The 26,429-nt window shown below is 45.6% G+C and overlaps 1 protein-coding gene across 3 annotated transcripts in view; it reads right to left on the reverse strand.

The window, feature by feature from the left end:
• Positions 1 to 26,429, reverse strand: part of Arfgef2 (ARF guanine nucleotide exchange factor 2) — an 88,253-nt gene that overhangs the window by 15,071 nt on the left and 46,753 nt on the right. For 2 of the 3 annotated variants that reach the window (XM_026390929.2, XM_026390927.2), the window contains exons 17-31: positions 26,232 to 26,316; positions 25,923 to 26,094; positions 25,096 to 25,247; positions 23,922 to 24,050; positions 22,517 to 22,675; positions 21,600 to 21,747; positions 20,063 to 20,162; positions 16,338 to 16,378; positions 16,068 to 16,237; positions 11,693 to 11,844; positions 8,375 to 8,547; positions 7,026 to 7,186; positions 4,947 to 5,077; positions 4,712 to 4,841; positions 2,160 to 2,295 (exon numbers count right to left, since the gene is read on the reverse strand). In XM_026390929.2, coding sequence (XP_026246714.1) covers positions 2,160 to 2,295; positions 4,712 to 4,841; positions 4,947 to 5,077; positions 7,026 to 7,186; positions 8,375 to 8,547; positions 11,693 to 11,844; positions 16,068 to 16,237; positions 16,338 to 16,378; positions 20,063 to 20,162; positions 21,600 to 21,747; positions 22,517 to 22,675; positions 23,922 to 24,050; positions 25,096 to 25,247; positions 25,923 to 26,094; positions 26,232 to 26,316 — 2,039 coding nt within the window. The remainder of the gene's footprint in view (positions 1 to 2,159; positions 2,296 to 4,711; positions 4,842 to 4,946; positions 5,078 to 7,025; positions 7,187 to 8,374; positions 8,548 to 11,692; positions 11,845 to 16,067; positions 16,238 to 16,337; positions 16,379 to 20,062; positions 20,163 to 21,599; positions 21,748 to 22,516; positions 22,676 to 23,921; positions 24,051 to 25,095; positions 25,248 to 25,922; positions 26,095 to 26,231; positions 26,317 to 26,429) is intronic. The other variant, XM_026390930.2, reaches the window with a different exon arrangement.

A 26,429-nucleotide genomic window follows, 5' to 3' on the forward strand; every position in this document is an offset into this window, starting at 1 on the left:
TAAGAGACTGCAGCTGGAGGGTCTGTAGGATTTTAATTAATGAAACAATGCTATAGAGAGCATTAAAAGTTTTATAGCTTAATTATGCTACGAAGAGATAAAATGATTTAAGCCGGGCATGATGGTACACACCTATAAACCCAGTAACTTGGGAGGCTGAAGCCCTAAGTAACTTAGCAACACCCTGTCTCAAAATAAAAAAGGGCTGGGAATGTATGTAGCCCAGTGGTAGAGGGCCCTGGTTTGAATCCCCAATACTGAGGAATTGGTGTGGGGGGGGAGGTAAAATGATTTATCATAGTTTTTTTTTTTTATTTGTGTGATACTGGGGTTTGAACCCAGGGCCTCATGTATGCTAACCAAGTTCTCTATCTTTGAGCAATATCCCCATCCCTTTTTGAATTTTATGTTGAGACAGGATCTTACTAGGTTGTCAGGGTTGGCTTCAAACTCACAATTCTCCTGCCTGAGACTCCCAAGTAGCTGGGATTACAGGAGTAACCATTGTGCCCAGCTTGACTTATCATAGTTTTATTGCTAGGAATAGAAGAAAGCAATCTTGTCACTTTAACTGACTCACATATGGAAAATAGTAAAAGAAAATGGAACAGCCAGGTGCAGTAGCACACACCTGTATCCCAGAGACTCAGGGGTCCGAGGCAGGAAAATAACAAGTTTGAGGGTAGCCTCAGCAACTTAGTGAGATCCTGTATCAAAATAAAAATGGGCTGGGGGAATTATTCAATGGTAAAGTACCTTTGGGTTCAATCCCCAGTAACACACCCTTCACCATAAGATGGAACATAGTCGACCAGTGTTTCTGAAAACTCAGTCACTTACACACTACATTTCCAATTTTTGTCATCTAAATAGTATCCATTAAACTGGGTGTAGTGGCGCATGCCTAGGTGGGCTGAGGGAGGAAGACTGCAAATTCAAGGCCAGCCTCAGCAACTTGGCAAGGCCCTAACACACACACACACACACACACACACACACACACACACTCTCCACTGTTTTTTGTCACATATTTAAAATTTGAGTCACTTTTTGAAAGCCTTCTAAATTTAGCCTTGCCCTATACCAAAATTATCTATAGAATTCAGGTCTTCAGTGCTAAATGACCCCTTTTTATGATACACATTAAAACACATAACTACTCAGACCAAAAAAAAAAAAAAAAAAAAAAGTTTACTGATGCAGGCTGTTGATTTTGACTCCAAAGTTAAAAAGCTTCTTTAATGTATATTTCTTCACCAGTCCTCAAGCAAATTAGTAAAATTACAAATAGAAAATCAAAATAATCATCATATTATACAAGATATTTCATTTTCCTTCAATAACTATCTGTTTCAAAGCACTTCTTTCCAGAATGTGTAGGTGCAACAAATGTGCATTTTAAAAAGTTATTTTAATACAGAAAATTTCAAACATAAAAAGTGGAGAGACTAAATACGTAAATTTAAATTTTAAATTTACTAATACGTAAATTTGCCTTTTTTTTTTTTTTTTTTTGGTACCAGGGTTTGAACCTAGGGATGCTTAACCACTAAACATATCCCCAGACCTTTTAATTTTTATTTATTTATTTATTTATTTTTGTGGTGCTGGGGATTGAACCCAGGGCCTTGAGCATGCAAGGCAAATACTCTACCAACTGAGCTATATCTCCAGCCCTTACTTTTTATTTTTAAAAATATCTATTTTATTTAATTATTTTATGTGGTGCTGAGGATCAAATTCAGTGCCTCACACATGCAAGGCAAGCGCTCAACCACAAAGCTACAACCCCAGCCCCTTATTTTTGAGATAGGGTCTCGTTGAGCTGCTTAGGGTCTCGAAAAGTTGCTGAGGCTGGCTTTGAACTCATGGTCCACTTGCCCCAATCTCCCAAGCCATTGGGATTACAGGTATGCATGACCCCCACCCCTAGCTAAAGGTACATTTTTAAAAATGCAATAACTACATCACATTTTAAGTGCTTTACAAACTGTTTGAGAGGACTGTTTTATGTTCTAATTAAATTTAAAAACATACATTTTCACCAAATTAAATTGTTCACTGGATTCCTTGGCATTACACCCACGCTTTTATATACTGAAAAAAAGTAACCTCTCATAAGGACTATGTAAAACGATACCTAAAGATTTAAAGAATACCTTGTTTAACACACCACTGCAATTGTGCAAATACATCAGAAAGAAGCACTTCATTCAAAGCTTCATAGAACTGGGTAAATACGTCACAAATAGCATAAAGTGCATGATTGCAGGTTGTTGTCATCCACTCAGATTTCTGGAAGAACAATAAAAAAGATAATTCTTAAAGCCACTCTCTCAGCAACAAGAATGGTTTTCTTGTATCCCACTGGCAAAACTACACTGGAAAGCAGTTTAGCAATACTTATCAGTAGTCTTAAAAGTGTCCACACCCATTCACTTAGTGACACTGCTTCCAGGAATCCATCCTAAAGAAATAATAGCACTTGCCTCGAATGTGCAAGGCCCTGGGTGCAATCCTTGGTGCCACCAAAAAGAAACAAGAAGAAGTGGTGAAGATTTGCGGGTAAAAGTCTATGAAGAAAGGTGTTTACTGCAATGGCATCCCGAGACTGAAAACATGGTACACCTGACACCTTGCAATGTGGGCATTAAACTAAGTAGACCACATGAAAGAATATTAAACAGTCATTCAAAATGGTAGTTTTAATGATCAGTAAAAAGTGAACAAGAGATTATACTAAACACTTATATCTGACACCAAATATCTAAATATTAAAAATGATGCCATGAATTTACCAGAAAAATATACAGGGATATTTATGAAGTCATGGCAAAAGGAAAGGGCCTCTAAGTGTGATTCCAAAAGTGGGAGCCAGAAAGGAAAAGCTGGGAGAATTGGTTATTTAAAAACTAAATTTTTTTCCAAGTAAAAAGGAAATAAGAAAAAGTGAGCAACGTCAGTTGCAGTTTATAGAAGCATATTACGACTTCCTTAGAAACCAACCAGTGGGCAGACTCATAAAAGAAGGAGAAATAAACACTCAATGATACAAGGAGGAATATGAAGCTTGCTAACAACTAAGAAAACTCTTCAGTGTGATGTCTTGGCCTATCAGTTAACCATAATGGAACAAATGAGAAGCTGGAGTGAGTGTGGAGAAACAGGAGTGCTCGACTTTGCTGGACAAGTGCAATCAGCTAGATTTATTGGGAGGTCAGTTTAGAAGAACATATCGAAAGGCTCAGTACATTCATGCCCAAACCTGGCAGTGAGGCTACCTGTCCTAAGGAAAAAGAACTAAAGAACACAAATACGAGCATCGCTGCAAAACACGTTCTCTTTTAGGGGCTGGGCGTGGAGGCATGCACTTATATCCCAGAGACTCTGAAGGATGAGGCAGGAGGATCTAAAGTTTGAGGCCAGCTTCAGTTACTTAGCAAGACCCTATCTCAAAATAAAAAGGGCTGGGGGTATGGCTCTGAGGCCCTGGATTAATCCCTGGCACTGCCATAAAAAGTTCATTTCAGTGCTATCTAAAAGAAAAACTAGAAACAACCTAAAAGCCATGGAATATTTATAACTTGGAATATTTTGTAGCCACAACACAGAGGGCTGGGAATGTAGCTCAGTGTGCTTTTCCAGCGTGAGACTGTGGGCCCAGGGTTCAATTCCTAGTACTGTCAAAAGGAAAAAAAAGTTACAGTTGCAGGAAAACTCTCATGTATTAAGAAAGAAGAGTACACGGGTGTGTTGGGAAATTGCTTTTGTAAAAAGAAAAAAGGTGTCTGTCTCACACAAACACAGCATCTGGAGGAGTTAATAAGGGTTGCCCACAGAAATGGGACTGCGGGTGTTTATTTTTTCTATTTTCTGTAATGAATATTATTTGTTTTATAATGGGGAAAAACTTTATATTTTAAAACTAAAGAAGATCAGCTGGGCAGTGGTGGTGCATGCCTGTAGTCCCACTGACCCAGGAGGCAGAGGCAAGAGATCACAAGTTTAAGGCCAGTCTCAGCAACTTGTCGAGGTCCTAAGCAACTTAGCAAGATCCTGTCTTAAAATAAAAAATAAAAAGGGCTGGGGATGTGGCTCCCCAGTTAAGCATCCCTGAGTTCAATCTCTGATACCAAAAAAAAGGAGGGGGGGTGAGATTAGAAAACTCTGTACTATGATTTCAACCATATTTTAGACCATGTAGAAGATGGAGCAAATTTGCCAAAACATTAATTCTAGTGTCTGGATGGCAGAAGCATTAATTCTTTCATATACCCAATATTCCATGTTATGCACATACTACTTTCATATTGGGGCGAGGGAGAGAAGGTGTTCTTGAAAGAATGGTTCAGAGAGCCTTATATCTTCTCCATCTTTAAATTCATGACAAATAGAGGGGCCCAATATACCCCCTCTCTACTGGTGGCCCAGAAGTCTGTGAAGGAACAAAACAATTAAGACAACCCGCTAGGAGCTGCTGAGCTGGCAGACAGTGTCCACAGGTCACTGTGTGATTCCCTCCCAGGTGGGGAGTCTCTTGTGTCTAGCTGACGCTGTCCAGGAGGGCCAGGAGGGCCAGGAGGGGAGGCTTCTGTTTTTAGAACCCCTTGAGAAGCCCAGTACTTCAAAGGCAGAGGACGATGCAACCCCGTGAAGGGGACAGCCCTCCAACCCTCAGTCCCCAGGCCCACAGTGCGTCGCTGTCACCTACCTCTGACTGCTGCTCAGGCAGCTTCATGTTGTCAAAAATCCGAAACACGATTCTGAACAGGTCCTGCCACCAGTGCTTTTCAAAGGTGTGGCCATAGCTCTTCATGATCTCAAACATGACCGTGAGCCCCCTGGGGAAGCAAGCCAGGCAGAGGATGGCAAGGGGAGAGCAGGAGGAAACAGGGTCAGGAGGGTGGGCCAGGTGCACCTCACGCCCACGCTGGGGACCTGCTCACCTTGTCCGCACATCCAACTTGCACCTATTGATGATGCAGGAGAGCTCAAATAAGATGGGGAACCAGCCTCGGACCCAGACTCTGTCACCAGGAGCAACATTCATGTCGTCACTTGTATATTCTTGTAGCACCTACAGTGACAGTCACATCTTAGATGTGAAGCAAACAGGAAGAAGGAACCAAAGGGGACTGCACCAAAACTGAGGGTCCACACATTTTCCTCTCCTAGAATTTCCCACTCAGCAGGGTACCATGGGGAATCCCAGAGACAGTGACAGTCACCTGTCTGAAGGAGAAGTTTTCCCAATGAACCTATGGATCTCTGTGAGTTTTAGAACAAGTCAAGGGGGCAGACCCCAAGACCCCTGGGGACGGAAGGTGTTTCACAGGAAGATCACTAAAGATCAAATAGTATCAGTAAAATATCCAGGATGATGCAATACTGTAGGTCTTCTGCACAGAGTTTTAAAATAATAGCAGCAGGGTTGGAAGTACCCCTATAATCCCAGCAGCTTGGGAGGCTAAGGCAGAAGGACCATGAGTTCAAAGCCAGCCTTAGCAACTTAGTAAGGCCCTAAGCAACTCAGTGAGACCCTGTCTCTAAATAAAATACAAAAAAAGGACTGGGGATGTGGCTCAGTGGTAAAGCGCCCTTGGGTTCAACCCGTGGTACCGGGAAAAAACAAACAAATAAATAAAATAATAGCAGCAGTAGCTACTATTTACTAAGTGCTTGTTATGGGCCAGAAACTGCTCAAGGGCTTTTCGTGGATTAACAATTCTCAACAATCCCCAACAGGCAGATAAAAATAATGTCCCCACTTCACAGTTGACTCAACAGGGGTTCCAAAAGCTTAAGAAATATGCCCAAGATTCTGCCACCAGAGCCTGCAGTCTTTCCACATTCTAGATGCAAACCCTTCCTTTTCCCTGTCTCTGGGATTCAATTACTCTGCTCTGTACCTGTTCTTAAAATGGTATTGGAATTTCTTTCATCCCTCTTCTTTTTCTTTTTTTCCCCTCTAGTACTGGGCATTGAATCCAGGGCCTCTCGCATGCTAGGTAAATATGCTCTACCACTGAGCTACAGAACTAATCCTTTTATTTTTTATTTTGAGACAGGGTCTTGCTAATTTGCTGAGGCTGAACTCCTGCCTCAGCCTCTGGGTTGCTGGGACCACAGGTGTGCACCACCACTGCGGCAGGTGCCACCCTTGGTCTTTACGACAACGTCTTGCTTCTGTTCTCTGGTCCCAATTTAATCACCTGTATAATGGGAACACTGGCAAAGTAATATGTAGAAGAGCATCCAAGTCCCCAGACCATAATGCTGGGGACCTTACACAGGGGTGCTCTACCACTGAGCCACATCCCAGCACTTTTTGAGACAGGGACTAAATGAATCAACCCACAGGATGCATCCAGAATGGTGCCCGACAGGTACCAAGCACTCAGTCACCACTGCCTCTCACTGTAATCACATCTTACTAAGCGGCTGTCAGGACTGGACAGGGTGGACAGGGTGGACAGTTCTGTACAGAATTCTTAGGGGAGCTCTGCACAGGCCAGCGGAGTTCAGGTGTGTTTTCCACCCAGTCTCCTTGCTTTAGGCTGTTGCTTAAGCCAAACCATTCAGAAAGCTGAGAGAGGACAGAAAAGCCCCAGACATTTTCAGGTGAAAGTGCAAGGTGATTTTTGTTGTTGTCCTCGATGCTGGAAATGGAAACCAGGGCCTTGGACATGCTAAGCAGGTGCTCTGCCACTGAACCCCCGCCCCAGCCCTAAAGGCAGGAGGCTTGTTTTCTTTCAAAAGAAAGGTGAGCTTCAAAGCTGTTACGAAATATAAAACTCAAAGTATTATTATCTTCTATAACTTGCAATGCTACGTAAAACTTTGGTATGAATAAAATACTTTCACATACAAACTATATTGAAAGGCATAACCATGCAATGGCAGCGTTTGAAACAACACCTAGCCTAGGGCCAACACGCCTTCTAAAGCTGTCCAGGAAGCGCTCTGCCAGGAGAATGGGGTTTGCCCCGACCTGCACCCCACCCAGAAGCTAGGAGGGGACGCACTCGCGGCCTCTCAGAGACGTATTTCCCGCAGGAGCGGATGAGCCGGATGGCCTCCATGCTGGTGTCGGGGAAGGCGGCGTTGCAGGCGAACTCCGACAAGCACTTCACGGCGTCCTGGAAGGAGTCGATGGCTGCCGGGAAATGGTGTTGGAAAATGGTTGCTGGGGAGACACAAGGCACAATTGTTTTTTTGTTTTTTAAAAGAAGCACAAGATTTAGAAATGGAAATTAAAACACACACACACACACACAATCAGAGACTCACCTATGTAGAAATCTAAGAAAAGCATGTCAGTATCCTAGAAGACAACTTTTCTTCCTAAATTATTCAAGAATGCAGTGCACAAAGCTGACAACAGGGCCAAACGATTTCCAAGTGAACTTTGGTAACGTGATCAAAGGCAGGCCAGGGCCTCCCGGGCAGTCCACAGTGAGTGACACTGTGACCCTGCACTCACCCTCACTCCGGGCTGATTGCTGGGTGGGAGCCCTGGCTCCATCCCTTCCAGGTGTGTGACTTGGGAAAGCAGTTCTCTTTAGTTTTCTGTGCCCTAGTTCCCTCTTTGGTAAAGAGGGGGAAACACGATACAGTTGGTCCCTGTTGGTCACAGTAGCTGTGTTCTTTACAGCTGTCATGAACACTGAATTAGGAAGTACTAACCTCTGTCCCCAGGAGAAATATGGGTTCCTCCAGGTCTCTGGTTGTATTTTCATCAACCAATCACTACACAGCTTTTTCGCAGGTGTTTCTCTTTAAAGACACCTTCCTGAATAGATGCTGTTGATGCAGTAACTAAACTCACAGCCAGTGGCACCGCAGGCCTGAAGGGAGCTCATCTAACTCTCTCGGGGACACACTGCAGCCCCTCTGTGCTCAGAACACGAGTTGGCACCCAGCACTGTTCTCAGGGGCCAATGTAAACAGTGAAATCGCCAACAGAAAGCAGGAGAATCTGGGAAACTCGCACTCAACAGACTGCAGAAAGGACCCTGGCTCCTGCGTGACCGCTGAAAACAGAAGGCCTTGCTCCTCCTCAGCGGGAACACGCACCGTGGGGGCGATGTCCTCTGCTGCTCTGTGTATGAATGCCTTTGGAGACGGCCACAAAAGCACCATGAGCACTAGTTTTGGGGTTACTCGAACACTTTGGTGAGGTGGCAGATTCCTAAAGATGGGATCTGCCAGCAACGAGGCCTGAGTTTCCTTGCAGGGCTGCCGTGAAGCACCCAGAACACGGCCCAGCTCCCATGCACCACCCAGAGGCACAGCCGGGAAGCCCCTGCAGGTAGCAGACAGCACACCGTGGGGACCTGCAGTGGACATCTGAGGAGGAAACAGAAGCACTCACTGACGATGTGGCCTGTAGTCTGGAAAGCCAGCTCCACGATGTTCCCGTCGTGGTCGGAGGCTGCCTGGTGGAACACGGCAAAGATGTTCTTCCAGCCTGAGCGGATGTTGGCTGCCTGGGAATTCACCATCTGGGCGACACAGCGGATCACCATGTCCCGGATGGTCGGAGACCTGAGGGAGGAATGGGACCGCCATGTCATCTGTGCTAAAGGAGGGGCTGTGGGAAGAGAACTGGGCACAGCTCGTCGCTCACAGGCAGCATGGGTAAAAGCACATCTGGAAGCAGATGGTGATCACACTCCTTTAGGCTCTGCCCCTTTCCTCTTGCTCTATCCTGAATCCAGCAAGATGTCAGCACCAGTGCTGCTGTCCTGCCACCAGGACACACTTGACGAAAAGCCGACCCTGTGGATGGCTGAACTAAGCCCGGTTTGCAAAGGCCACCAGGGCTTAGGAACCAGAGCTGGGACTGCCCTCCTGACTTTGTGAGTCAACAGTGTACAGCCTGTGGCTGAAGCCACTATTGGTTGGGTTTTCTGGTCCAAAGCATTAAAGCTAATGTACTTAGAGTTCTGCCACCCAGAGAGAACCGTTACTAAATTCTTGGTCTCTATTCTCTAAGATTTTTTGGGCAGAGATATCATCAACATATAAACATGGATTGGAGCACACATACATAATTTAAGATGCAATATTTTAAATTATTACCAAACAACACCTGAACATTGAAAAATGGCCCATGTTCTCAAACAGTGGCAAGTTAAACACAGTGTGGCCTGAAGACACGCCGCAGATTGGCATGTACATGTACATTCAGGGGGGCTCTGCCATCCCACCCACAGCAAGAAGGAGCTCTGCAGAGACCTACTCCTACAGCACCAGCCTGAAAGTCCCTAGGATGGACTGGGCATCGAGTCAACTTTCCAGGAACAGCACTCCTGTCTGTGTGGTGGACCGTGTTAACTCATCACGGGAAAAGCCATTCAGAGAAGGCCCGGATGAAGTCAGAGCAGAGTCAGGAAAGTGCTGAAAGCTCACCAAGCAAACATGCCACCTGCAGATAACAAAGCACTGGCTACCTACCTTGGGAACTGCAATACGTAAATAAAACTGAATTTGTGGTTATCAAAATTGTGGAGTGATGCAACTCTTTGGCAAGAGCTCTATATATTTATTCTATTTTATTTTTGTGTGGTGCTGGAACTAAACCCAGGACTTTGCATAAGCTATGTCCCCAGCCCTTAAACTACATATATGTTATAGCAGATTTTGCCCACTTGTTAAAAGTGATATATGACAACAATAAATTTTTAAATATTTATTTTTTAGTTGTAGTTGGACATAATACCTTTATTTTATTAATTTATTTTTATGTGGTGTTAAGGATCGAGCCCAGGGCCCTGCATGTGCGAGGTGAGCGCTCTACCACTGAGCTACAACCCCAGCCTCGACAATAAGTTTTTTAAAATGCAGATAAAGTACAATAAACTAAGAATTTCCCCAACATTTTTCAGTCAAGCAATATACCTGGCTGTGGCTTTAATATTTGAACAGTTAGGTGTTTTGTTCTTTAAAGAACTATTCTGTGTGATTCACAGTGTTTTACTGTATCTCCAACTAAGTCCTCGAGAGAGCTATGGAGGTGTGGGACTGCTGTGTCAAATGGCACAAGACGCTAAGGTTTCTGATGCACTTTATCAAAGTGCTTTTGCAAATGCTACAGCAAGATGCAGTCTGAGTGACAGTAGCTGGCTGCAACGTGAGATTCTAGCTCATTCTGTCCCTCTGAAAATGCTGGGTGGGCAGGAAAAGGACAAGGACGTACGTCAGGGCACAGGGGTTCTGGAGCCAGTAGGCTAGAGCACACTGCTTAGCCATGGAGGTCTCCAGTCTCCCCAGAACTGTCCGTGTTTCCATGCAGAGAAGCATATTATTTTGTGCACTTGGCCCAAACCAGGGGTGACATCAGATTCTGGAATGGGCTTGACTTGGAGTCTCTTAAAATGAGAAATAAGACAAGAACACAGACCCCATGAGAAGGACACGCCAAGGAGACTTCTGCTGAGTCACGACCCCACAGTCCCATCTGGCCTCAAGCCTCCCAGCTTGTCAGCTTCCTTGTCTTTGCAGACACACAGCATGATTTTTGGAGGAGGGCTACTCAAAGGGTCATGCCCCGAGTCACCCTTGATGACTTTTCCTCCCATACTGTGCAGCCAACCCATCAGCCCATGCTGGCGGTTCCCCTTCAAAATGCTCAGAGTCAGTCCAACACCATCACCGCCCTGTGCAAACCTAGAAGTCTGCGGTGGCCTCCTAACTCCCTCTTTTGCTTCTCATCTTCATGGATAAACACAGGGGGGGCTTTTAAAACGTGTCACACCACTTTATATTGCTCCTTAGAATCCTCCCTCAGCTTCCGCCTCTCACCCAGAGCAAGCCAAAGTGCTTGCAAAGGCGGTCAGTTGTTACATGATGCAGGCACCCTGCTGCCCTGGGAGGGACTTCATCTTCTACGACTTCTTGCCATGTTCACCAAGCCCTGGGTGCGCTGGCCAGCTGGCCTGCCGTGGGGCGACCGCCCTAGCTCAGCGCCCTGCCCCACCCTCTTGCCAAGAGGGCACAGAGCCGCTCTGGGCTTGCTCCTCTCTTCCCATAGGTCTTGTCTAAGGGCCACCTTGCCAAACAGAGCAGAGCTGACTGCCCCGCAAGGAGGGCTGCACCCCGATTTCCTCGCCACCATCTAACGTTGGTCACAGCACCCGTCTCCACTGGCTTGCTATCCAGGTTTGCTTATTCCCCTGGGACGTAAACAGAAATTTGGTTTTTGATTTTATTATGGAAAACTTCAAACATGCAGGAAAATAGACAGGATAGTACATGGAACTCCTGTGTACTCACTGCGTAGCTGCAACTTTCATCAATTCAAAGCCCCCCAAACTGAGAATTTTCACTGCTGTGTTCTCTGCACTTCATGGTACCCAGCAGAGGGCGGGCCAACAACACATGTAAATGACTGCTGGGGGGGGAACACACCTGCCCTCTCTTATCGTCTCCCTGGGGCAAAACACCGGGTCACCTAATTCCTGAACTGCTTCCACAGTGGCTTTCTCTAAATTCTCTCAGCATTGGCCCCATAAGAGCAGGTGACGTATTTCTACCAGTTGTATAAGTGTCACCTGTCTTTCTGGGAGGGGATACTCATAGACCTTGGTGACAAGTGGTATGAACCACAATCTGTTCAGTCAACGAGGGAGGGATTTTTGGACTCCAATGGGGAATGTAACAAAGGGTTTTCCTTAGCAATAAACATTACCTGTTCTTCTTCATAATATGCTCAAAGGGCCTCAGAAAATCTTTCTGGAAACGGAAGTTGGCTAATTCACCCTTCTCCAGAAACTTCATGGAGAGTTGCCGTAGCGAATCAACAGCAAAGATGGCCACGTCTTCATTGGGGTTGCAGCCAACCTGAGCAGGAACAGGAAGTGCAGTGAAAGAGGGACAGTGTCACAGTGGCTGTGGCTCCAAATGTCAAAGATGGATACCCTACCCGCAAAACAAGCACTCTGGGGAAAGATACCCACGGAGAAAGAAAATGCAATTTCTTGGCCACAATCTATCCTATTTTATCTAAGTACAATGATGAAAAGAAAGGCCAGCATCACACTTTCTTTTAAATAAAACTTTTTTTTTTTTTTAGTTGTAGATAGACACAATACCTTTATTTTATCTATTTATCTGTGGTGCTGAGAATCGAACCCAGGGCCTCACACATGCTAGGTGAGTGCTCTTCCACTGAGCCACAGCCCCAGACCCAGAATTACACTTTGAATTAAAGTGCTGACGGGCACAGTAGCTTATGCCTGTAATCCCAGTGACTTGGGAGACTGAGGCAGGAGGATCCCAAGTTCAAAGCTAGCCTCAGCAAAAAGTAAGGCGCTAAACAACTCAGTGAGACCCTGTCTCTCTAAATAAAATACAAACCCCCTGCTAGAGACTGAACCTTGATAAGCCACACCCCACCAGGCCTTTACCTTAACCATTTCTAAAGGTCTAGTTCAGGAGCACACATTCGGTATAAACAATCTCTAGATTTCATCTTGCAAAGTGAAACTCTGTATCTAGTTTACAACTCTCCAGGTACTATTTAATTTTACGCAAAAATATATGAGGGGGTCAAAAGACTTTAGAGTCTGTAGAAAGCTCCCTGTCCCATACTCCAGTACTTGGGATTGAACCAGGGATGCTCTGCCACTGGGCTACATCTCTATTCCTTTTTATTTGTAGATGGTCTCACTAAGTTGCTGAGGCTGGCCTTGAACTTACGATCCTCCTGCTTCAGCCTCCCAAGTAGCTGGGATTACAGGTGTGCACCACATACCAGGCTTACAAAGACTTGTAATACTTTCCCAGTATCTGCCACTTAAAGAAAAAGACTACAAGTGAATACACCATCAGCCCTGGAAAATCCTACAGAAACACTGAAGCTTTTCAATTTCCTAAGAATTATACTTATTTATGATTCACCTCCCTTTAGGGACTAGAGTTATGGGCATATAGTCAGTTCGGGTATTTCAGACTTTCCCCTTGAGAAAAATCCCTAAAAGCATAGCAGGGCAGTGTTTCCCACCAGTTCCACTGTCAAGGGATCTGGGGGCATCCTGCAGACCTGCGTGAGAAATTTTGCTAATATGTGGTCTGATCTGAACAAGGCTGTTTTTGTTTTGTGGTGCCTGATAAAATCCAGGGCCTCATGCATGCTAGGCAACTGCTGAACGACATTCCAAGCCCCTGGAAATGTTTTATTTTTTAACCAAAGTCATAGAGCAATATCGTTGTTTTCCCCCATGCTGGTAAGAGAACTCAGGGGCACTCTACCACTGAGCTAAATCCCCAGCCCTTTGTATTTTTTAATTTTGAGACAGGGTCTCACAAGGTTGTCTAGGCTTGCTTGAACCTGAGATCTTCTTTCAGCCTCTAGAGTGGCTGAGATTATAGGCCTGTACCACCAGGCCCAGTGCAGCATATCATTTATACTCAGAAAAACTGGAAACAACAATATGAAAACAGCTACTTAATGGTATGTGCATACATGCAGACTACTGTCTGGTGGTTAAGACAGTAAACTCAGCCTTAAAAAGGAAGGAAATTCTTTTCTTTTGCAGTCCTAGGGATCAAACCCAGGGTCTTGAACATGCTAGCCAAGCACTCTGCCACTGAGCTACATCCCCAGCCCCCAAAGGAAGGAAATTACGACGTTATAATGTAGATGAACCTGAAGGGCGTTATGCAGAGGGAAATAAGCCAGTCACAAAAGACAAATGCTGTCTGATTTCACTTAAGACGAGACACCTGGAATCCTGAGGACAGCCTGGTGGCCGCCAGGGGGTAAGGGGAGGGGAGAATGGGGAGTTTGTGTGTAATGGGGACAGTTTCAGTCTCACAAGATGTGGAGTCCTGAAGATCTGCTGCACAACGTGAACCTCCTGAACACTGCCGAACTGTGCATTTAGAGTAAAGAGACCAAGACAATGCTCTCTATGCTCCCATCAGCACACAGACATGTATGTGCATAACAATGTCTGTCTGGGGAAAGATAGTTCCTGACTTGATGAGAATAATCTGCTTCAGGAAGGGCCTGCTGTATGTGTGGGTGGTCAAAAGTATTTTCAGTTATAACTTCTTTTAAAAGGGACCACATTTTTATAATGCTCATGTAATTAGAGACTATATATAAGAATATTCTCCTCCTAAAAATTTATGTAAAACAGATGCCTTGGCACAGGCCACGCTCACTGTGCAGCTTCGCTTGGCCCAGGCTGCAGCACCTGCTGCTGTCTACTTCTGACGAAGAGCCTCACCTTGCTAAGTTACAGCTGTACTGAGAGTTAGGTTAGAGCTGTGTTCCACCACCCATATTTCTTCAGACCCACGAGAATGTTATATGGCCTAGTTCATAGCAGGAAGCAGAACATCTTTCCAGAAAGTAGAAAAACTGAGAGTCTCTCAGTGAGGGACTGAGTTTTCCATGACTTGTTTACCAGCACTGATCAGATGGAACAGACATTTATAATGAAGCTGACAACCATGAAGTATCTAATTACTACCTGCCAGCCTAAGTCTCAAGTCTGCCTGTAAGTGGCCCTCGGGTAACTGAGAACTGCACACATGAGTCCTGAGAGGTGGGAAGAGTAACTTGCTCAAAATGATGTTCCTTCCCAACAGAGTCCCAATGAAAAGACTCGGAGGAGCTGGGAGAGTGTTCATCAACGCTCTTCTGGACAGTCGTTCCTGAGAGGGCAGCTGTCAGCCGAAACATCTTGTGGAATGGACGAGCAGTGTTTGTGCTGCTCAGCTGCCAGCGGCCTGGACGAGGCACAGCAATGGTAAGGATTCCCACTGTCTTTCTCCAGCAAGCTCACGGCTCCTCCACGGCCCAGCAGGAGCCTGTGCACCCTCAGTGAGAAAGCTGGTGCTGAGGGGCTACTACCTTAGAGGCACATGTTCCCTTTGACTGAAGTCATTGCTCAGGGCCACCTCCAGAGAGTGACAATGCCATCTCCAAGAACCTGACCCACTGCATGGCCTGACCCTTTCCCATCAGCTACTGTATCATAAAATGTGGGCCAACCCACATAGGTAGAGTCCACTGCCCCAGGAGACACTTGAGTTCTTCTGTTACACAGAGGGGTCTTGATGTGAGCCAGTAAGGAAACACAGCCTGCCAAGAGCTGCTGTAAAGATAAAATGGCCATAATGGACGCTGGAGCAGGCGAGCAACCGCCTGAGAGCGAATGGTGCCCCACTCTTCCCTATTCCATGTTTACTGGCATTACGCTGCCAGCTTCAAATGGGCCACAGGGAGACATTCATACCATGAAAATTGGCAGATGCTACAAATCATTTACCAGTACCCAGTGATTGTTCTAGCTATACCCCAGTGGCAGCCTACTTTTTTTTAACATTCTGTTTTGAATTGCTTTTTAAAAATTTTTTTGTAGTTGTAGATGGACAGCATGTCTTTATTTTATTGGCTTATTTTTGTATGTGGTGCTAAGGATAGAACCCAGTGCCTCACCCATGCTAGGCAACCACTCTGCCACTGGGCCCCAGCACCAGCCCTTGAATTGTTTTTTATTAAAACTATTTCCAAGCATCTGTTATGACTCTGCATTTCTAGGCCTGAAAAAATGTCAAGATCATGAAATGTGCTTTGGTAAGAAAACAGTATTATTAAGCAATTATAGCTCCATTAGGAAGCAAATGACATCATGCACACCAACACACTAAGATCCTTTTGACTGTTTCCCCCTCCAATTTTTTTATTTTGGAAAAGTATATATTTGAATTTTAAGTTTCTGTATGTACATAATGAAACCTGTAGTGGAGAGAAAGTTCATTCTGGCTTACTCCCAGCAACTGTGAGTTTTAGAAGAGTTATCAATTGGTCTTTTGTGTGTTTCTGATTTAAAAACCAATGTTAATTTTTTCCAACAAAAGTTTCAAAAGAGTAGTGGCGACAGGAGTCAGAATACAACAAGTTGTGACATTTGAAGGTGAAACTATATGGAACATAACTCTCAGATCAGTAAGGAGGGATTCCAGGATTTCACAAAGATTTCGAGTATGGAGATATTTGTCTAGCAACTTAATGCTGCCTGCCTCCATCCCAGATGTGGGATAAAAGTTACCTTATTGAAGTGATCTCCAATCACATGCCATATCCGGGACCACTGCAGTCGGATCCGATTCATGTTGTAGTAGGATATCTCCACGATCTTCTGCAGGCTGAACATGCGAGGGTGGTGGGGGGAAGCCAGTTCATCCATGGACACCGCACACAGCCAGCGGACAAAGTCAACTGCAGGCCAGAGCCAACAACACACGCAAAGCCTCATTAGTAACAGTGGGATGGTCACACACGAGGCTTCTGCAGTGTCACAGGCGAGTCACGTACATACCTATTGCATTTCCATCCAGTCTGGTAGAGCCAGTAAAAATTCTAGGGAGACAAAGAAATAAATATTAGATCTGGAAGTTTCTCAAATACTTAGAGCAGGCAGAGAGAAAAGGCTTCAAGTCTGGCCCCTCACCAAAGATCAGTGATGAGGAATCAAAAAGAACTGGTCAGTGAGAGAGCAGAAAAGTCTACCCCGAGTACAAGAGGAAGAGACACCTCCACAGGGCAGGGAGGTGACCTGGTGGCAGTGGGGACTAGTGGAGTGAGAACCTCCCCAAAGCTGCTCTTCAGTAAGAACAATAAGAATGTTGGCCAAAATTATCAAAATTAACTTTTCCACAGTGAAACTTTTAAAATTAACTGCAAGCTAACAAAAATCTGCGGGGTGTTTTTATTTTTGCTTTTTAAGAAAATGGTTGAATCTTGATCTGAATGGTGAGTGCTGTGGTGGCTCAGCCCCCTCCATTCCTACCCTCACTATCTCAGCTCAACAGGAAGCCTACAACCAAAGCATCCTGCACAGCCACTGGAAGGAGCAGAACACGGTTCTCAAAACACATTCTCAAAGAGCTCCCATCATCTGACCCGACCTGGTCCTCACTCAGGGCAGCCAGCTCTCTGCCAGGAGGCAGCAGAACAGTTGGGACAACAAGCACCTGGCCAAAGACTTGCAAGGAAAAGCAGGGGTGGGATGGCCACAGGAGGCTGGGAAAAGCTCCCACGGGCTGCTGGGAATGCAGACTGCCAGCATGGGTGCAGGGCTTGGCCCACCCAGGAGACTATGATAAGAAGGGGCTCTCATCTGCAGGTGGCCTTGAGTCTGCGTGAACCAGAGGCGAAAGCAAAGGCAGAGCATTTGAGGAGCGCCCCCAACATGTCCAGAGTCCTCAGCACGCAAAGGCTGGGAGACGTAACCAAGGCCCAAGGCAGCGAAGGGAATCTGAGCATTAAAGCCAACCCAGTGGAGACTTCAGAGGCCACACATGGAAAAGAACACAGACTTTACACAGTCAGTTCAGGAAAGTCACTAAACAAATTGCACTGATGACAACAAAGCCCCTGGGCTGGGAGCTGAGCCCCAAAGTCGCCATCATGTTACTATAAATGTCCAATTTTCAACAACAAAAAAATAGGACATGCAAAGAAACAAGAAAGGACGCTGGTTCATAGGGAGAGGATCAGCTCTCAGAAAGTGTCCCTGAGGAAGCCCAGACGTAAGATTTTCTAGACAAAGTGTTTTTATTTTTGGTACCAGGAACTGAACCCAGGGTTGCTCTACCACTGAGCCATCCAGCCCTTTTGAAATTTTGAGACAGTTGCTGAGGCTGGCTTTGAACTTGTGATTCTCCTGCCTCAGCCTCCCAAGCCACTGGGATTAAAGGCATGCACCACTGTGCCAGGCCTAGAAAGATTTTTTAGGTTAGTTATTTTGACTATGTCTAAAGAAGTAAGGATATTATGTCCAATTAAAGAAAGATGTAAGGATAATCTCTCACCAAATAGAGAATAGTAACAAAGAGTCAGGAAAAATGTTAATTAAACATTCTGGAGTTGAAAATAATAAAGCTATAATGAAAAATTCACTACAGAGGCTAAGCAACAGTTTTCAGCTGGAAGAAGAAAAAAAATTAGTAAACTGGAGGACGAGTCAAATGAGACCATCTGATGTCAGGAGCAGAAATAAAGAATTTAAAAACCAAACAGCTTCAGAGTCCTACAGGTCACCATCAGGCATACCAACATGCACATAATGGAAGTTCCAGAAGAGAGGAACTAAAAGAACATGTGAAGAAATAATGGCTGAAAACTTCCCACATTTGATGAAAAATAACAATCTATACCTCTCAGAAACTAAACAAATTTCAATGAGGATAAGCCCAAAGAAAGTCACATCCAGAATATCAAAATCAAACCTCTGAGAGCCAGAAACGGCAAGAGAATCCTGAAAGCAGCAGGGCCGCAGATCATCGCAGACAAGGCTCCCTTGAGAAGATGAACAGCTCATTTCTACAGGAGACCACAGAGGCCACAAAGCATGGGATGTAATGGTTCAAGGGCTGAAAGAGAGATCATCAACCAAGAATCCTATATCCAGCAAGACTACCCTTCAAAAATGAAGAAGGAAGACATTCCGAGGTGGGGGGGGGGCTCAAAAAACACTGTGACAATTCCTCACCGGCAGACTTACCCTGTGAGAAATACTCAAGGAAGTCCTTCACGTGGAAAGGAAACTAGAGAATAACTTAAGACCGTACGAAGAAATGAATGAAGCAAAAAAACCAGACAATTCAAATATTTAGAACAGGAAAATCTATATAAAATAGAGCAGTGGCCAGAGGCATGAGAAGATGAAAAAATGAGAAAATGAGGAGGGGGAACAGGAAGTGGGGAGCAAACGCGAATGAGCATGAGGCTTATCTGTGGGGTGGGTGGTAACTGGTAGGGAACTAGACAGGGGTAATGGCCACAGGACTCTGAGCACACTACAAAACTCTCTAACCTGTACATTTTAAAACGACCACATCCAATGGCATGGGAGCTATGGATTTAAAAAAAAAAAAAAAGGTACAGCAGAAAAAGGTACTGAGCAAGATCTCTACTGTCTACTGTGTGGCTAAGGCAGAGAAACAAATAAAGATAATGGGAAAACCCACTTCATCCATCAGGTGCAGGGCCACGAGCCTGTAGTCCAGCTACGTAGAGGTTGAGGGAGGAGGCTGACTGAGCCCAAGGCCAGCCTGGGCAACGCAGTGAGACCCTGACTCATAAAAATTGATTTTTTTTTTTGTTGTTGTTCTGTAAGTCTAAATTGAAATAGGATTGGGGGAAAACTGTCAAAATTATGCCACAGACAATATCTTTGTTGAAAAAAAAGCAAAGAAGCAACTGGAACAAGGTGATTAAGCAGACAAAAGTTTATAACAGTAAAAGATTATTCCAAGAATAATCCAAATTATTTTAAAAATCTGTACTGCTAACACCCCAGAACTAACTATATTTAATGTCCTGGTAGAGGTCATTAAACAGGATAAGCAGTGGTTCCTTTGATATTCATTCAATGTAATTTTTAGGAGTTTGTTGATTTTAAGGAAATCCCTATTTTATTAAGCACTTGAACATCACAAGTATCTTCAAATAAGAATACCTATATCTCTCCTGGATTGTTAGGCCAAGTTTCAAGTAAACAAATAGTGGAAAGGCTTTGAGGAAGAATTCATGGAAACTCAAACTTGGGCCAATTTTCACTCATGAGTATGCTTTCAATCCCAAACTCTTCTGAGATTTTTAAAAAGTAACTTCCACTAAGAAAACATGGTAATTTAAACATCAGTATGAGCAAAAGCTCATTTGTGATGTTACAATGTTAAAATTATAATTTTTTAAAAAGGCACAATGCAATTCAAGGTCAAAATTTGAAGCAAGGTGACAGTTACTGATTGTTGGGTCATGTGTACCATCTTTTTTAAAAATATTTTTGTAGGTGTAGGATGGACACAATACCTTTATTTGTTTATTTTCATGTGGTTCCTGGGATGGAACCCAGTGCCTCACACATGTCAGGCAAGTGCTCTACCTCTGAGCTACAACCCCAGCCCCGCCATCTTTTGTCTTTCTAGAGCCAACAGCATAGCCAACAAATTAGGAGTCATCATACCCAGTCACTACACAGAGGACCCCATTCAAATCACGGGGTAGTCCAGCCTTACTAGAGAAGAGAATCATTACCTGTCCACGGCGACAACCACACTCTGTGAGCTGGTCTCACCCACAGACTCCTGGAAGCTGGCCATCTGTCTTTTATCCACGCCACCACTCACCAAGTTGCCTGGAACACGATGCACAAAATTAGCAAACTTCAAAGAGGCACGGATTTACAACAAAGTATCCTTTGCATCAACATGCAGAGACAAGGGGCAGAAATGAGAAGGTTCCACAGGCAAAAACAAAAACCCACTGATGACAGAATACAATCACACATGTTTTGGTATTTAAAACACGCCCTTATTTACAAGCTCTCTTGTTTGGTACCAGCCACCTCCCAGTCTCTACAGTATTTTACCTTTTTATAGTATTGAAGGCCCATGTTTAAGAAAACCAAATAGATTCAACACTCGCGCAGAGCTCCGGAACCCGCAATGGCTCCCATCTGCTGGATGCCTGGAGTGCTCTAGTGTCAGTGCAGCCACCCTCACAAGCACCCTGAGAGTAGGTCTGTCACACCCTCGCTTCCCGAGAGCCCAGGCTTTTATCTGCTGACTTGTGCTGCTCCAACCCCTGTGCTCTGCAGCCCGAGGCAGGATTGCAAGTTCAGGGCCAGCCTAAGCAGTTTAGCAAGCACCTGTCTCAAAATAAGTGGAGAGGGGCTGGTGGTGTGCTCACCTAGCATGTGTGGGTTCAATCCCCAGGACTGGGAGAGGGTGAAGGTACAGTGAAGACAAATTACTCTCATCTTCTTATCAGCCACACACACACAGGCTCTAGCAGCCTCTTCCCTGCATTTGGATGGCGAGGCTTGAACCCTGCCTCTGCTACTTCCCTGCCGTGTGACCTTGCTCAAGTCACTCACCCTGGGCTTCAGTTTTCTCAATCACAAAACAGGGAGGATAAGACTTCCAATGCCACTGGGTTGTTAAGAGGATTAACCGAGTTAAAATATAAACAGAGGGGCAGGGGATATAGCTCAGTTGATAGAGTGCCTGCCTCGCATGCACAAGGCCCTGGGTTCAAACCCCAGCACCAAAAAAAAGAAAAAAAGTTATACACACACTCTCTCATATATACATAGAAGCTGAGTGCTCAGAACTTGACCATCTGTTATTCTGTACATCACTGACAGAAGAATCTCTCAACCCACTGTGGAGCCAGAAATAACTCCACTTGAGCTAGCACCCTGTTTAACAAAGCCCCCAGGAACTTGATGAGATGCGGGATCTACTCTCCAAGTTCTAGAGACCCACAGGTGTGGCCTCTCACACCAGAAACTGGCGTGGGCTTCAGAAAGCACGAAGGCTTCCTCCCGGGATGTTACAGGAATAAAAAGAACAGTAATGCACCCTGCGGATTTTGGTAAAATAGACACTTTACTCAACAACCAAGCACAATCAGGAGCTGAGGCAGCATGTCCACCTGCGTTCACAGACATGCTGTCAGCGGGCGCATAAGGAAGAGACGGTTTACAGGACAGTCCTGACGAGACAAGAAGGGCTTCATGCCGGTTAGCTTGCAAGTCTGTGGCGGCCAGCCGTGGGGCTTGCTGTCTTACCGAGGCCGAGGCCCATGAACTCTTCTCCTGCCAACACGTGGCCTTTCAGGCTCCCTTCTCTTTCGCGCCCAGTCCCAGACAGGTAGCGGGTCTTCACCCCGGTTCCTATCAGCTGAGCGAGCTCCAGCTGGCTGATGCATTTCAAGATCTGAGGAAAGGGCAGTGAAGACATGAGCTCCCACCATGCAGGGCGCAGGCTGGAAGGGCGCTGCTACCTACGCCAGCCATCCAGGCATTCTCTGAACCCAGCGCCTTCCACGTAAGAGCAAATTGAGGGCTGAGGGTGTTTCCCCTAGAGGGCAAAAGGACTGGCCAAGCTGCGGCAAGTGTCCTGAGAAGACGGACCACCAGTACGCTACTTCTTTCTAATTATTAAAAACAAGAGACCAATGCAGCCAAGTTGGTATGCTAGGATTCCGCCATACTGAAGTTTATATAACTTGGCACGGATTTAACAGAGGAAACAATCTGAGTGGAGCAGAGGATTCCACCCGTCCACGTAGTCTGCCCCGCCCCCACGCCATCCGCTGCCCCGCCATCCACAACACACCAGCCTCCCTGGCCTGCACAGGACTCTTTACCTTGCCACCGCTGGTCCCACCCAGGGCCTTTGCTCCTGCCATTCCTTACATGGAGTGCCTACCCGTGGATTCCCAAATCAGCCCGGGAGAGAGCTTCCTGGCTCTCCTGACCCCGCTCCCATCACCACCCCCTGGTCCTATGTAAAGGTCTCCTGAGCACTCACCACTTCTTGGCATTGCACCCTAGTTGCTCATTCTTCCCTGCGTTAAGTGTAAGAGGGCATTGTTAACCATCTTCCTGGCCATCTTTCAGATTCACGAGGAAGTTAGGCTTGCTCTCAGGAAAAAATGGAACACACCCGGAGGAAGCAACCCTGGGAAAGGCAAAAGACCCACCTCGTGCCAAGAGTTCCCGAGGTAGTTGCCGTCCGTGTGAGCCACTGTAATAAGTGTCTTTATGGTGTCGATGTTTTTTTGCTTCATCTCTGTGATGCTGGAGCTGGCCGTCAGCAGGGAGAAGCGAGCCAGGGCCTGAACGTAGGCATCTCGTTCCAGCTGCAAGAAACCCAGGAGAACCCGAGTCCAGCCCAGTGCAGCCACCTTCCCGTCTTCGGGGCTGGGCTGAAGGAATGTCCACAGGCACACAGCAGGCCTTCTGCACATCAGCACACCATCCGTGCTGGTGTCCTGCTACTGGACACCCCTGAGGCTCCCCGGGCACTGCCACATGCCTGAGAACTAGCTCAATCCACCTGACCTCAAGCACATTGACCTGTCCTGTGTTCCAAGATTTGTTGAAGGCCAAGAGCCAATATATAAATTCTAGTATCTACAACAATCCTGTGAGGCAGTTCATTTTCTCAAGTGTACAAGTAAGGATATGAGCAATGTCTTACAAGTTAGCTGGGCCAGGCACAGGGCCAGAGAAGCACCAGAGCTGGGTTTGAAACCATGACTGACTTCAAAGCCTGGCACAATAAAAAACCTAACTGTAAAATGAAGAGGAATAGAAGACTGGGTTTTATTTGTTTGTTTCAAACAAATGGGTAAAACTATTACTGACTTAGAAAGTAATGCAAAGGACTGACAACCTTCTATGACAACTTCCATAACAGCTTTAGAATTGTATTTCATCTCTTCACTGAACTTTTTAAGATTCCAAAAAGATTTACGGACATTCACTTTGCATTCAACTATGTTTTGCCAGAGAAAAAAAATGGGAAATTATAATAAAAATGGATTTTAAGAGGAAAAAGCAATTTTGCAGGAGGTGTTGGGGCCTGAACCCAAGGTCAAATGCATACTGGCAATGCATTCTACCATTTAGCTACACCCCTCAGAATAAACGTATTTTAAGAACCAAGGCAGTAAGTCAGGCATCAAGTAGCCTGGGTCCTATTCATGGTTAAAAAAAGTTTTGATCTAGGCTGGGTGTGGTGGCACACCCTGTAATCCCAATAGCTTGGGAGGCTGAGGCAGGAGGATCGTGAGTTCAAATCCAGCCTCAGTAAAAGCAGGGTGCTAAGCAACTCAGTGAGACCCTGTCTCTAAATACAATTTAAAATAGGGCTGGGGATGCGACTCAGTGGCAGAGTGCCCGAGTTCAATCCTCAGCACTGAAGGAAAAAAAAAAAAAGGCTTTGATCTAAATCTCCAGCATCCTCCCCTGATGGGGTTGTGGTCAACACAGAGTGACGGGAAGAAGCCAGAGTGTGCTAAGATGCTGGCTCACCGAGAAGTTTCCGACAGTGTCTGGCTTTTGCTGACTTACAGGAACAGAGCGCACACACACTCCACTCACCTGCATCCCAAAGATGCAGGCAATTCGGATGGCACAGCGGATGCCTTCCAAACACAGGGAGGCCACTTCAGTGTCGTCACAGTTCTGCAGTCCAATGCTGTAGGCTGCCAGCAGCGGCGTCCACACCAGCTACCAGAGAAGGCAGGTGTCAATAATAGCCAGAATGTCAGCGTGGGAAGTGTTCTTGCAGGACATGTTGTAGGTTAGGGGGAGATCTGGGGAATCAGGTTCACTGCTATTTAGATTTCAATCTATCCCCCTCCCAAGGTAAGGCAGTCCCTCCTATCACTACAGGCTTGCTAGTTACTGAACACTCGATTCAAAAGGAAGGATGAGCACCACTGCCCCTCCTGGGTATATGGCAGACACCACTAATTAACCAAAGACCCCATTCCCTGCTGAATGTCTATGGAGTTCAAGAATCCCTCCTCACGCAGACACCAGCCAGCCATTACCAATGGTGCAAAATAAAACCTGCAAGAGACATATGGACTATAAACTGAGTTTACTGAAAGGCTCCCACTTCAAATTATCTAGACTTTACTTTTTTCTCCAACTTTCAAATGAATTCCTTAGAAATAAGGTCATGGAAGTCCAGAATTAATTACCTAACAGGACAGTAACAGTTTTTATAAAAACTTATAAAAAATTATGTGCTATGTAGGCAGAACATGTATCTTTTAAAGATATATTTAACATACAGATTTCATCTACTGTCTCTTTCTTTCACCTAAACTCATCTGATAAACTGAGGCCACTGAGGTGAGATGTCCCCATAACACTGTCCTTTCCTCTACAGCCCAAATAACTATTCATTAATTCACTCAACCCCCTCCCTGGCTGCCCTCACAGCAATCCTATATGTCCCCATTTTACAGATGATGAACGGGGAGGGGGAGTCAACTGGCCAAGGCAATACAGTGACAAAGTGACAAAGCCAGAACTCAAAGCCAGATGGTCTGATGGCAGAGTCCAGTGTGGTGCTGGAGCTTTCCCAGCATCACCAAAGGACAACGCCAGAGAGTTGCGTTAGTTCCTGCTCAGACAAGAAGCACCCCAACTGGGCCTTTCCTCCTGCCATCTCCTTAACACTGGGGTCCTGCAGGTCACCTTCCAGCTGGACAAGTCCAGCACTGGGTCTAGCCAGACTCGCCTAACCCCTCAGAACACTCACTTTGAACATGGGCCGGACGTGGTCCAAGTGTGTGGCGCTGGTGAAGGGGGCTTTGGCGTGGCTCACGGCCTCCATCAGCGCTTTGGCCGTTTTAGCCATCTGCTCCATCTCCAAGTTATAGAGCAGCCGCCGCTGCTTCTCACTGGCCACATCTGTGAAGAAGCCTGAGCGTGAGCGGCAGCTGGCTGGGGACTGCCCATGCCAGGAGCCACTTAAAAGGTGCACAGCAATCGCTCCGTCTCATGGGCCTTATGGATATTATCACCACTTTACAGTTGGGAAAAAACAAGCCAGAGAAGTTGGGAGACTTGCTCAAGGTCACATAGACACCACTAATTAACCAAAGACCCCATTCTCTGCTGAATGTCTATGGAGTTCAAGAATCCCTCCTACACAGACACCAGCCAGCCATTACTAGGACTTGATCCAGCAGCACAGGTCCAAGGCCTGCACTCTCCACCCTGCACTCCCCACCCTGAACTCCACTGCCACTCAGAAAAACTGACAGCTTCACAGGTCCCTGATTAATCAAATTCTAATCAAGTATGGCACAATCACCACTGAAATTAAAGCTAAGTTTTAAGGAATATGTTTTTGGAAGGTAATTAAGTTCCCTGATTACTTATTTTAAATTCCCTTTTGTTCCTAATCAAAACTTAGTGAGATAGTGATATTATGAAAGAACCAACATAATCATAATTATAATAATTAATCACACTTCCTACTCAGATACTTAATATGCAAATTAATTCACCACCAACCTAATTAACCACAACCCTGACACCCCGCAGAGCTAGCGTAGGGGCCCTGTTGCCATTGGACCTTACTCTGCTTGGTGGATTTGGTCGCCATGGTGTGCTCTTTTGTTTCTTTCATTGCAATTTTCTTGCCTTCTATCTCTTCGTAGATGCTGGAGAGATATTCTTCTGGTAGATCTTTACTATCATTAATACCCCGATTCATTTTAATATACTGTTCTTTTGTCATTTTATTTTTTACCTGAAATTTTAAAGAATATAAAGACCATTTAAAAAATATTCAGTTGCCCCCAAATAATACAAAGTCCCTCCCCCCAAAATTCGTTAGCCCAAACCTCCTCCTTATCTGCCACAGAACCCGGGCCCTGGAGCGAATACCTGAGGGCTGTGCAAGTCTGTCGTGAGCATGATGATGGAGTAGGCCAGGACGTACGCCGTGTCGGCACTAGCAAACAGAGTCTGCCTGCAAGGAAAGAGCCTCATGTAAAGGACAGTGGCACAGATGCTTCTGGAAGGCACAGTGCTCACTGGAGGCGGCCCGTGCTCCACCTGGAGCCTAGTGTGTGACAGTAGCCA

The sequence above is a fragment of the Urocitellus parryii genome, chromosome 6, assembly GCF_045843805.1.
Source record: "Urocitellus parryii isolate mUroPar1 chromosome 6, mUroPar1.hap1, whole genome shotgun sequence".
In the NCBI taxonomy this organism is placed as follows: domain Eukaryota; kingdom Metazoa; phylum Chordata; class Mammalia; order Rodentia; family Sciuridae; genus Urocitellus; species Urocitellus parryii.